At 34.2% G+C, this 14,101-nt stretch overlaps 1 protein-coding gene across 1 annotated transcript; it reads right to left on the reverse strand.

Annotated features, from left to right (window-relative positions):
- Window positions 1–1,838: 1,838 nt before the first annotated feature.
- LOC127522931 (acidic mammalian chitinase-like) lies at window positions 1,839–4,668 on the reverse strand. Its single transcript, XM_051913302.1, is given in 12 exon segments — window positions 1,839–2,347; window positions 2,444–2,576; window positions 2,667–2,783; window positions 2,890–2,987; window positions 2,990–3,071; window positions 3,173–3,296; window positions 3,404–3,528; window positions 3,626–3,791; window positions 3,889–3,945; window positions 4,161–4,365; window positions 4,517–4,543; window positions 4,629–4,668. Coding segments are annotated over 12 exon segments (1,428 nt in total). The 5' UTR covers window positions 4,654–4,668; the 3' UTR covers window positions 1,839–2,078.
- Between the last annotated feature and the right edge of the window lie 9,433 nt (window positions 4,669–14,101).

Below are 14,101 nucleotides of genomic sequence, written 5' to 3' on the forward strand. Positions count from 1 at the left end.
TCCGCACGCCTCTTGTAGCAGTCCCTCCGTAACAACTGTATACATGATATACAGTAAAACGGTTTTTCTATCAGTGAGTGCTGTGTGTAAAGTTGTACATTATTTTTAAAAAAGTGTGATAAATAGCGTGGATCATTGGATGCTTAATGGCAAAGGGGCCCCTACACACTGTTTTTGCATAGGGCCTAAGATTGAGAAACTAAGTCATTATTATGAGAAAATGTCATAATTATGAGAGTTTCTCATTATGATTTACAGAATCATATTTTTTTACTCAAGTGTGGCAGTTATCCAAACTGCACACAAGAAAGTCTCCTCTTCCGCCTCAAAACTCTGCCCACACACCACTTAATTGACATGTCTCATTTGAATTTGATTTATCATTTGCAGTGTCGGTTTGAGCATTTGATTTATAATTTGAGCATTTGATTTATGATTTGAGCATTTCATTATAGATTTAATTATGACAGGTTTATACTGGGTTGATAATGAAAATTTAAAAAATCAAATACAAATTAGTTTTAATTTGATTCTTCATACACTTCATGCTTCCCCGAATGAGGAAATGAAATTGCATTTGAGCATTTGATTTATCATCAGAGCAGCCGTTTGAGAGTTCGATTTATTATTTGATCTTTTTAAGCATTTGAATTTTCATTTTAATTTTGTTAGGAAAAAACTTCCATATATGGTAGATATTTGTGGTGCTAATAGAACATCTGGTAATACTTTAGAATACTTTCGAATATAAACATTCTAGTAACTACTATTAACTAACAAAAATTCTAATTAACAAATTAGTAATTAGTGCTTCGTTGAATGAGGTAGTTCACTATTAGCTAATTTTTTTTTTTTTCATACCTCCCAGAGGACTACTAAGAATACAGCTTCATAATTAATGTGAATAATGCATAATATGATTAATTCTAATGTGGCGATCATGGTAGTATTGACTCAAGTGTTACTACATCCTTCTAAAGGAATTACTAATTATTTGGATCAGTATTCTAAAGTGATATGCATGATAACACTCTAATAATGACTGAATTCAGTGCAAGCATTTGAGATTTTTGTAAGGTTTTGGATAGTAATTGCTTTTGACAGAATTGGTAACACTTGAGTCATTACTAGTGGGTTACCATGATCTTCACTTTAGAATATTGATCCAAATAACTTCTAATTCCTTTAGAACCATGGAGTAATACTTGAATCATTACTAGTTGGTTACATGATCTTCACTTTAGAATACTGATCCAAATAATTAGTAATTTCTTTAAAAGGATGCAGTAAGACTGGAGTCATTACTAGTGGATTACATGATTTTCACTTTAGAATTAATTATACATTATGCATTATTCACATTAATTATGAACCTGTATATATAGTAGTTATTAGTGGTGTTCTGGGAGGCATGAAAAAATAGTAGCTACTGATTAGCTAATAGTGAACTACCTCATTCAACTGAAGGTTATTACTTAGTAATTCATTAATCAGAATTTCTTATTAGTTAATAGCAGTTATTAAAATATTAAAAGGCTACCGTTTTACCCATTTGTTCCTGTATAGTTATTCATTAATAATGGAACAGTATCACTGTAAACCCATTCAAAATTAATTTATGATGAAACTGTACTTCACACCGATCGAACAATGACTCAACTTATTCAATCATGCATCCAGTGGCCTATGTAGCCTGTGTTTTTTATTTGCTGCTTTGCTTTGATAAATGTTTGATTTTGAGTGTTGTTTTAAATTTAAGTGAGTTTTTAAGTTATGATTGTGGAGCAGTGTATTGCAACAAAAATAAATGAATAAATACAATTTTCATGGAGTTCACCTCAGATGACAAGTCAGTTTATTCATTTCTTCCAAGCAAGGAGAAAATGAACAAGAAACAGATTTACAAAGGAGTCATTTAAAAAGAGGTACTTTCACTTACAAACTACACCCAGATGGAATGAAGACGTAACACAGTCGAGAAATATGTTCAGTTTACACTAATGCTCCTTTACGTGAAATAGTTGATGTTTTGTGTCATTTGTGTGTTGTTTTTCAGAAGGTTTTCCAATAGTGATCACTTAGTGTTTGGGCCAAGCACAGCACTTACAGCTGTCATCAAACACAGTGCCTGGGCCACAGTTATCGATGTAAGTAGTGCCTGCTGCACAGTTATAATATTTGTTGGGGTCTTCAGGGTGAGGATAGAGTCCATCTGGCTTCCCGTTACAGAATCCTGATCCTGGAGCATGAGTGGTGGTGGTGGTGGTAGTGGTGGTGGTAGTTGGGGTGGTTTTTATGGTTGTTTGTCCAGGTTGGGGGGTGGTGGTTGAAGACACTGGAGGCAATTCTGGAAAAAGCATATTAATTAAGCATTAATTTTTATTGTTTTCTTTTCTTGAAATACAACCAGTCTTGCAAAGACGATTTGTGAATATATTCCTACCGATATCCAGAAGATTGCGCAGATGGCCCATGAGAGGATGGTTTCCCTGATTACAGAACTGTCCAGCAAAGTCATCCAGATCAAGCGCCCACACGAAGGCTCCACCAAATTTCTTGTCTTTCAGATAACGGACCTATAAATTGAGAAGAAAAGAGTGAGTTGTTAGTCAGTTGCTGAAAAATGGTAACAACAAAATCCAACTCCAGTATAAACTCAAAAGTACCTTAATTTCAAAGCTCTCCTTGGTGTCAAATCCAACCCACTCATCGTTCTTTGTGGCATAGGGCACCTTCTGATCATCAATCCACTGGATTGTTGTTCCCTCTAGGAAGCCACAGATCTATAAAGACATTGAGAGTATTAGATTTTGAGATTGTTCGAAAGACAGTTTTGAATATGAATGAATATATTCCATTCACACAAAATGGCTTTTCCAAATCTCCCACCTCATAGTAAGACCAGAATCCAGCCTCACGAGTGTAGGTTCCAGCTGAAGCCGGTCCACTAGCTGGGGCTCCAACTTCAGTATCTGTAGATGTCAGACGAATGTGCGACCATATGTTGCGAAACCCATTCTGAGTTTCTCTACAGGGGTACCGTTGTCCCTCCAGTAGCGCATAGCGTAATCCTGAAAGAGGAGGAGAGTTATCATTTTAAAATGGAGGAATTCAAAAATTAGTTTACTTATTTGTTTTCACCTTCTTTGTGTTACAGTAAATCATTTCTTACGGTATTGAAGTAAACCAGTTCTCCCTCATCCTTTGAGCCTTGGTACAGGGGGCTGTTATGTCCTGTGACTCTTTCCCAAGTTCCATGGAAGTCATAAGTCATAATATTGATGAAGTCCAGGTACCTGAGACAAAAATTAGGAGAGGTTTAAAACATCTCATGCTACTGCATATTTTCACCTCAGTGCTCTGCCAATTTGCAAATGTCATGATTCAGTGTTGTCATACTTACTTGGCAATTTCAGCAATCTCATATCCAGCATCAATTGTGTCTTTACCAGCTGCTACAGCAGCAGACAGCATCAGTTGAGGTTTGCCAGTAGCTTTGGCCTCAGCCTCATATGCCTCAACAAGTTCCTGTGAAGAGAAAGATAAATAAAAATGAAAAGAGCTTAAGTTAGGAAAATGTTCTACAATATTTGTTTAAAAGACACTGGATTACAAATGGACCCACCTTGCACAGAAGTGTGAATCTTTGTTTGTCTTCAGGTGGACTTCCTCTTGATCCAGGGTATTCCCAGTCCAAGTCCATACCATCAAATCCGTAAGTTCTCAGGAATTTGATGGAAGACTGAATGAAGGTTTGACGGTTTGCTGCATCAGACACCATGATGGAGAACCTGAAATGAATTTTGGATTGCATTTCAGTTGACCAATTTAACTGCTGCTCAAATATATGATCATGATATGACAAACAAAAAAACACAGAACACTTACTGTGATGAACCAAAGTTCCATCCACCAACAGCCAAAAGAGTCTTAAGAGTGGGATTTCTGTGACGATGATGGAGATATTTTAGGATTCCATAATATGTAACAGTATATTTTGATTTTATGTTAGAGTGTATAACTATAGTGTTAATTTCTTACATTTTTGGTACTTGTTTTGTAAAAAACAATATCTTACAATCTCACCAAAAAAAAAAAAATTATTCAAGAATTTCAGCTGTGTTTTCAGTGTTAAACATGATATTTCAACTAATACATACCTGCTCTTGAGTTCATTGAAGGACTTGTAGAGAGTCTCATCGTTCCACTCATATGTGACAAGCTCGTTGGCATGGTTGATCATTGCGAATGCATAGAGAAGGTGTGTACAAAGGAAAGGGTCGACATTTGCAGGTGTATACTTTCCAATTCCAGGTCTGTACTGGGACCAGTTGGTGAAGTAGCAGCCCATTTCCATGGAGAAAGCTGGTTATGGATACACAAAGAAGCTCTAGGACAAGACATGCACTTGCAATATCTCATCTCTCTTCTCAACATTGCAATCAAATATAGATATTTCATTTAAAAAGAAAAGTTAAATATGATTATGTGATCTAATAAATACTCAATGACTCACCAACATGGCAGAGCACCAAGCCAAAACCTAGAATATGCAATAATATCAGGTAAATGACTAAAACATACTAGCGTACTTTAAATTCCACTTTGAAGTGTACATTATTTCTTACCTGCTATAAGTGAAAGCTTCCCCATTTTATTGCCAATTTTCTATAAGAAACAAAGTTCAGTTTTGTTAATTACAATAAATAATGTTTTAAGCTGAATTCTTAATATAGATATTCCCTGATGGGTACATACCTGGGGTACCTCAAGAAAATGTGAGGACGAACATCAAAACCTAAGGTTTTTATAGGAGTTGGGTGTTGTCTAGGTCATCCTAATATGGGATGCTTTATTATGATGCTGTAAGATATGATATCTCCTTTAAACTATGGACTGAAATGACAAAAACATGTGGAAATAAAAAAACCTTTGTCCTATTCGGCACAATTTATGTGAAGCTTCATAGATAAGATGTACAGTTAGAACTGCTGTGGTAAAATGTGCATGAATGTCAGTATGTCTGCTATTTTTAACATGGATTTAGCAATTTCATTTTAACACATTTTAAAATGTTTAGCAGAAGCCAGATTTGTAGAAATTATTGCATCGTGTAGCCTATTTGATAAAATAAAGAACAGTTCATGCCATTGACTGACATATAAGAATAATATTTGTTTATAATTTTGTGCCAAGATCATAAGTATTCATATTTATTCATAATCATGTGCTCTGTATCCATGGGTTTCAAAGACGTCACTTCCGCTATGCCCGCCGCCATATTTGAGTCCGAGATGGCAACTAACACAGCGCTCAAACAGCAACACAAAACATTATCTACGATTGTGGCTGTCGTATTAATAATATTTTAATTGTATACACTATTGTATTAAAATGTTGTGAATTCTAGTTGTTCTGTTTCGGCGTGTTGTTACAGGAAGAACGTATCCACAACAAGAGCTTTTCTGACTACGTTACTAGTTCAAGTTCATGCGTGCATGATTTTGATATAATATACATAAATATAAGTTGTAATAGTATGTTTATCTTGTAAAAATATATATGAATTACCCTATATAGGATGTATTCTGTTGAGTTAATTAACCTTCTAGCAAAGCGCTTCAGTTTACAGGTGTTCATTCAGCGCGCTTAGCTCAAACAGCAATGTTGTTATCAAAATGAGATGGTTTGAGAAAAAAAATCTGTTATTGTTCGTGATCCTTATTTTATTTCCTCCAACTGTGTTTTGTCCCTTAAAGACATTTCTACAGTATGCCACGAGAAACATACACCGGAGAAAGTGTTACCAAAAAATATGTTAATATGATGTTATTAACAAAAAATAAATAAATAAATAAAATACCTAAATGCAAATAAGTCATTTGACAACATTATTTAGACTATAAAGAAACAAAATGCATATGCCATGGATAAATAAAATTAAATAGCCTCCGAACGGACAATAAGGAAATTATTTTAATCAAACCATGTGTTGATTAAAGTAATACGAGAATATAAGTGCTAGTAATTAAAAATAATGCATTAATGTTTTTGAAAAAAAATATGAAACAGTTTTAATATTACAGTAGTAGTAAACATTTTTAATGACTGTTAATCATTGACTGTTAATCATTGTTTGAGCTGCGCATGCTGAAACTGAAGAGAATCAAAACCCATAAACTGAAGGTTAATTAACTCAACAGAACACATAAGATAATTCAGATATTTATACAAAATAAAAATAATAATACAACTAGTATTTGCACAAAATCACGCACAGATGAACTTGAACTAAGTAACGTAGTCAATAATGTAGCTCCTGTTGTGGATGCGTTCTTCCTGTAACTCCGAAACACAACTAAGCCCAAAGAACAACGTATATACGATTATAATGTCATGTATAAGAAGACAGTCCCAATCATAGTTATTAATGTTTTATGAGATTAATCAGATATTTATACTACATAAATTTAATATCACGAGTTTTATCTGCGCAAAATGACGCGAATGCACAAGTGAAGCTTGAACTAAGTTATGTGCTAATCAGAATGTTTAACTCCAGACGCGCACTTCCCACAACAACACACTGAAACAACAACACAGAGAATTCACAACGTTTTATTACAATAGTGTTCTCATTATAATGTAAATGACAGTCCCAGCAGTTATTAATGTTGTGCATTGCTGTTTGGCTGCCATTGGTGTGGTCCCTTCTGATTGAAGCCAACAATTCCGCCGATCTAACTCCTTAGGAATCGAATAAAATTGCAGTTTCTCTGACGACTGTTAAAACAGCTAACAGCACCACATATCCCAGGCATATTGTAACCTTGTGAACCTTCTGAAAGTAAAATAAACTTATACGGCTTGGTATGTTGGTGTGTGAAGATGTTCCTAAACTTATTTCTAGAAATAGTCAGCCTGGTCTCATTGTTAATACGTAGGTATTAATACGTAACCTTCAAAGACACAAAACGTACGTGTTTGTACGTTTAGAAAGGTGCTGAAACATACAATATTGATGTATTTATAGCTCTAAAACGTAAAAATAAAATATAACTTACAATACGAACCTTTCATGTCATAAAGATATATGTATAATTTCCCTTTTATTGTTTTGTAGATAAACTCTGGCGGTATTAGTTTTTTATGGGGTACAGAGCAGATTTTAATTTATTCATTCATTAAAATATGAATTCGCCTTCGCTTCGTGAAGGCGTGCACTCATTCAAAGAGTATAGAACCCAAGAGGCGACACTCTGATACTTTTTGGGCAACAGCACTAGATGGCGCTCCGGTAGCGCGGCCGCCATTATGGGGTGAAAATACTAACTGGCCCATAGAGTCCTTCACATCTTACGCACCCAAAATCGGCGAATTTCACTGCCAAATCAGAAGCGCAATAGAACAGTTTTTTTTTTTTTTTTTTAATTAAGTCACCAGTAAATTGTATGGCACCTACAGTAAATGCTGTATTGTCTTATATATGTTTTATTTTACCAGTTGTGGAATCCAACCATTCATCCATCTGAGGTAACATAGTTAGCCTACTTTATTGAGTATTTCCATTTTATGCAAGTTTACACATTTATTAATAGTAATAATTAATAAATTTAAGATCATCATGTTTGCAGTGAACAATATATTTCAGACCTAGTGGAGTAATTGTAATAATAGTATCACTCCACTAGGTCTGAATTGAAATAGGTTATATTGTACGTTTTAATGGATCACGCTACAAACATAAAGATCTTATAATACATGATGCATTGCTGTGTCCGTTATCGCATAATTCCTACTTTTGGACACTTTTGCTTTAATGGACATTAGACAACACTGCAAAAGCAAGCTGTTATATTCACATATTTATTGTCCAACATTCCCAGTTTTTCTGATGCATGTCCTTAATTTAAATTCATATGTTGTATTAATTCAGTGTTTATAATGCTAATACTTGAACTTCAAAGAATTTTAACCCAAACTGACTGGGTTTCTAGAGAACAAAGGTTTTGTGAAAAAAGTTTAAAAAAAAAGACTTAAACACAAAGTCTGTAAAATAAACTGTTAAAAGGATTTGATGATCACTAGTGATAGTATTTTATTCTGTGTTGTCATCATTCAGATTGGATTTCAGCTTTAATGTACTTTTTTTTTTTTTTTTTTTTTTTTTAACAAAGCAGCTGATATTGCCATAGAAACTAGTGGACTGCCGACTCGCTTTCACCCCAAAATGGCGGAAATGCAGGGCTGCTGCTGGGCGCCGGTGTTGCAATGGAACGTTCTATTGAGTGTCGCTTCTTGTTAGTGTATATTCTTTGACTCATTACAAATGTCAATCCACTGAAACACAGCATGTCGTAATCTGTGACGAAGCAGGTGAGAACCAGTGAGCGTTCGATATCAGTGCCGTAAACCATGTCGTAAAGCTTCGCGAGGGCGGCGCAACTTTCAAATTTGAATCATTACGATCGTGGGCTTTGATTGTGACGGTCGCTGCAGAGAATGAAGATAAAGCTTTCCGGATAAAGGGCTGCATTTGGATCTGTTCCTTACAAACATATGGATTCTAAAGATTTGGAGTACAGCGAACAAATAAAATTGATGTGATTTGTGAATATATGTTGTGCTTTGGTTTGGTGTATCTTATGGTTGTATTGTCAGTCGCTGCATAGGAGAAAACGCTTTCTGTGTCGCACAGCAAACTAAATATTACAAAATTGCTAAACAATTAGAGAAATTTTATTCATTTTAAGGTTTCAAAGTGTAGTCTTGTTTAACATGGTTTGAAACGAGTTTGCAGCACAAGTCACGAAAATAAATGTTATTTCATATTAAGTAGATGCGTAAACTGCATTCAATAAATTCGACTGAATACAACAGATTTAAAACATGAATGCCACGATTTTAATATTAATACATGGTAATTCATACACATTTACACTTACACATTTAATGATTTTACCATTTTTTGCTGTTAATACGTAATTATTTTTATGTTTTAGTGCTATAAATACGCCAGTGTTGTACGTTTTTGTGTGTATAAAAACCCAAGTAAATGTACGTGTGGTAGAACCATACTTCACGTAAAAATACGCACGTATTCCCATGACATCAAGTTGAAATGATAATGATTAACCAAACCAAATGAAAAAAAAAAAAAAAATGTTACTTAAGCTTTGATATCTAATCTTTAATGAATATTTGGCCTCTAAATAAAAGGTATCCATGCTGTGTATCGAATGTTTATGGAGTCAAAATTATGTGCAGAGGTCTTTACAAAGATAATTTATCTAAGATGTTTCAATCAGTTAATCTAATTTGTCTAACTTAAGTGTTGATGAGACCTACAATTTAAAATATTACATGGTAATAAATGAATGAGTCATATGCTAATGAGTCATATGCTCATAAATACATGACATAGAGTTATAAAATCCACATCCTTTTGGAATGTCACTTAAAGCTACACAGATAACAAAATGTCATTAACGAGAGAGTGCAAACAAATCTTCTAAACTTAAACATGACTTTATCCAAATACACTTTGATAAACCTAATAACGATTTATATTTGAGAGCTGTCGGGCGGATTTCACTGTAAATTGCATTATCAGCTTTCACTTTAACTAGGAATTTGAATATGATGAATGTCATGCTTTCATTGCATGAATTAAGTCTGTAGACTCTCAATAATTTGACCTTGAATTTGATGACAAATTACTTTTTGAACTCTGAAAAGATTTAATGATCATAATTAACCTTCTGTACCAAGGAGGCAAGGATGACTGATAAAAAGTAACTTGGTGGCACCCTTGATGTGGATAGATAAGATAATGATATATTCAGTGCCTAAAGAAAGTCATCATACCCTGTGAAAATCCCTGTGATGAGGGTTATAATGTGGACATACAGCTCAAAAAAGTTAGACTTTTAGTTTCTTGGCTGTAATATGACCTGAACTGAACAAACCACTTCCATCACAGAAACTACTAATGATTGAAATGAGATTATATTTTGGAAAGCCCACCTAAAGGGTCCAGCTCAGTTTTGTCTGTTGATAAGGAGTTATGCATCAATCTCTGAATCTGGGCAACAAACAGCTAGCATGAATGTAATTGCAACATTTAGGCTGTCACCCAACACGTTTGTCATCTGACTTGTTTTATTAAATAGATAGAATAGATAGATAGAATTCTTCATTTAATACATAAACGTCCCACTGGTAGGCCTATACTCTACTTTCCCTCTGGTTCTAAAATCTAAAAATAACCACCATTAGTGTTCGTCTATACACTGACTACCTACTTCTGTTTTGTTTTGATTCACTACTGCATGATGAAACTATGAGGTCAGAATGCCCCTCTTTTGTGTTGCTTTCTTCTCATGTCAAACTGTCAGCAGCAAAACGCCTGATTCAAGAGGATTCAGTGTCGTTTATCTTACAGGCCTGGCTTTGGTTGCACAAAATGCTGCACACAGAAAGTCTTTTATTTCTGATGAAATGTGATGGCACATAACAATAACAAGCGTGGTGCTGGAAGAACTACTGAAAAATCATGATCCTAACCTTTATGTTCATACAACATCTTTCAGCATTGTCAAAATATTGGTGTCAAGGACACTGTTAGCCCAGAGTGTGAGTTTTTAAAAGCTTAGTTTAAAGGTGTGCTATAAATGAATAGTGCTCATAAACTGCTCAGAGTGGAGACTTGGACACGGAATCAGTATTCAGTATGTCATGATTTAACAAGCGGATTCCCTCTTCAATATCCTTATTTTATCTAACTCTCTAATAATAATCTAAGTTAGCTCAGAGCTCAAACTGAGTCTCTGGAGTCTCAAAGCGAAGTGACTTGAGTGGGAATTAGAATAAATATTCTATATATGTTTGAATTATTAAATTGATAAATTATTCCTTCATTTGTTTTTTTAAGTGTCACTCCAGTCCTCTATATTGGCATCATCCCATTTGTGTTCACTTACTTGTGGAAAGTGTTTTAGGCCTTAAAGTCTGTGTGAAATGTAAGTTATTACGTTTTTACATGATAGTATTTTGATAGTTATTACGTGATAGTATTTTCTTTCATATTGTGACATATCTGAGTGAAACAAGAAAAAATGTAGGGTGGGACTTGATTTTGTCCATTAGGAAGTGACTGGATGGTTGTGGTTTGCTATCGCTGTGATGTCATGTGAGTGACATGTTGTTGCGCCAGTAAACACATCATCAGAGAAAAGAAGTCGCTGCAAGAGGGAGGGTTATTTTGATTAAAGTTTATGAGGCCACATGAATTAAAAACAATGATGATGTGCAAGGATAAATCATTTATAATATATACTTCAGTATTCTGTATAAAAAATAAGAATTGTCAATCTTGATTTCATGGTGACTTTAATATTGTGTCTGTATGAAAATACCAATAATTTTAAATGAGTACTGGAGCCTGTAATATAAAACATGTTAAATATGATGCTAATAAATAATACAACATGTAAATAATATACTGCAAAAAATCCCTTGCATGCATACATTTCTCTTAACATGGTTGTTAAGAATTCATGGGCCATGGGACAAAACGGCATGGAACAAACCTGAATCTGAAAGTATAATTTGAACCAACAACATGTGCTACCGATAATCACTGTTTGAGAACAGCACTTGTTATATTAAAATGCACATTGCCATTAATGAAATAAATATGTCAATATATCTGCATCTTCATAATTAAATATAAATCAAAATAAAGAGGAAGGTATGATGAAATCAGAACATAAAGAATAAACTAAATCAATATCAAACACACAAAACATGGTATATGGTAGAAATGTTTTATTATTTATTAATATTAGTTTTATAATGTCCAAGCTAAAAGGGAAAGTTATCAGAACTTTGATTAACGTTCTAGCAAGATTCTTTCAAAGTTATAAACAAACGTTCTTCTAGTAATGTTAATAAAATGTTTGTTCAAAGTTATCTGGTGTTTAATAATGTTCTCTAAACATTAGCACAAAACTGGATGTTTTGAACATTCGGACAACATTCAGAAATAATGTTTCATAACTTAATATGAACATTAGCGTATATTTCCGAGCTGAGATCCCACTGATAGGCTACTTGTTTGGATAAGATGAAGTCATGGAGTGCTATCTCAAGTGATTTTATTCTGAATTTTATTGATGTGCTTATTTTTTCACAGGGTGCACCTGCACAACCCTTGTCCCTTTCTAGACCCTTGTCTTTGTCTGGACACAACCGTCACCAAAATTAAGGCACACTAAAAAGAACAAATGTACCCCTATCTGATTGAACACAGTATAATCAGACACCTGATGTAACTGTCTTAACACAACACTGGGTATATACTATCATAAATAATAGCTTGAAGTTACTGATAGAGATCTGACCTCATAGCACCACTGTATGATCTTACAGAAGCAATGTGTCAGTTCGTCCTACAGCTGTTGAGGATAATGTGATAAATCTTTGTCTATCCACAAGGTAAAATTTCCACAGGCCTGAAACTTATCATGTTGGTGATGACAAATTCTGTGACTTAAGCAACGATACTGCAGTTTAGTTACACTCCTAGAGTTTCTAGTTTCATATTCAAAAATAATAGTACAGAGCTTGAGGTGAACCTGGAAATAGGTCATTTAGGATCTGTTTTTTCTTTTTTTTTAAGATAAGACAACAAGACTATCTGACCAGATAAGATGTGTAGACCATATTTATGGTGTTTGTGTTTAAATGTAAAGAGCTTTAAATATATTAGCACACTTTTATATACAATAAAATTATTTGTAAGATTTATATGCATTAGCATTTTTCTTCACACTCTCAGGTCAATAAAGTGGCTTGAAGTTTTCATTGTATTCTCAAGTGTTTTGAATAGCATTCCATTTCATTCTATTGTGAACAGCCTCAAGGGATGGATATACACACCATTGATTCCACCGTGAGAGACACACTAAATCTTCATTGTGTTTGTCAAAGAAAAAAAAAATCTTCATTTAAAAAAAAGTAAATTGTGAAATAAATGAATCTTAATTGGTCTGTTACTATAATTGGGTAAATTTTGATTGGCCAAATCTGACAGAAGTTCTGTGTTTTGTATAGGCCAGAAAAAAAAAATCTTAGATGAAGTTAGTGTTATGTTATACATGTGTAGCCCTCCCTGTCTTTCTCCCCACCCCTCACTATACTTCATGCGGAGTTCCCCACTCAAAACTAAAGGGACATGTAGCAGCAACAAAATGAACAGGGGAATAACGCAATTAACAGGTATTTTTTGTCTATTTTTGTATTTGAATATGTTTCTTAATATATTAATCTCATGTAAAAGCATCTACTAATGATCTTATTCCATTTTTGTTAGGCCTGAATTTGCTTTTTCAGTTTGGTAAGGTGATTTTCAATCCACTGCATGAAAGATTATTCATTCAAATTACATCACCAAAAAATTGCTGCTGACATATGTTTGTGTCTTTATACTTTTTTTCTCAGTAACCTGTTCAAGACTGGTGTGTTACTTCACAAACTGGTCTCAGTACAGAGCAGGAACTGCTAGATACCTTCCCGAGAATGTGGACCCGTACTTGTGTACTCATTTGATCTATGCATTTGCCATTATAAACTTTGCCAATAACATAGCAGGCAGTGAGTGGAATGATGTGGCCCTGTATTCGACCTTCAATGCACTTAAGAACAAGTACGCATGTTTGTAGCTCAGTGCTGTGTGTTTCTAGTCTTGTATTTATATTTGATTTGTCAAATGTTCTGCTGTGTGACAGACTTCACATAAAATGTTTGTTTTATTTCTAAAGAAATCCTCAGCTGAAAACCTTGTTGTCTGTCAGAGACCAGGATTCAAGCCAGTAAGTGTTCCTTCTGTTTCTGAGTAAAAGTTGCCCTCTACTGGTAACATACCATTTTTATATCTTCTAAAAGTTTTTTTTTTTTTTTAAAAACATGGCTTATCCACAAAGATCATGACAATTTTGCATTTAATCTGAAATTTTTGTAAGCCACATTACCAGTGAAATAAGCAGCCATACATTTTCTTGTTCACACCAGATTCTCCATTATGTTGTCCAACTGGACA

The sequence above is a fragment of the Ctenopharyngodon idella genome, chromosome 11 (assembly GCF_019924925.1).
Source record: "Ctenopharyngodon idella isolate HZGC_01 chromosome 11, HZGC01, whole genome shotgun sequence".
In the NCBI taxonomy this organism is placed as follows: Eukaryota; Metazoa; Chordata; class Actinopteri; order Cypriniformes; family Xenocyprididae; genus Ctenopharyngodon; species Ctenopharyngodon idella.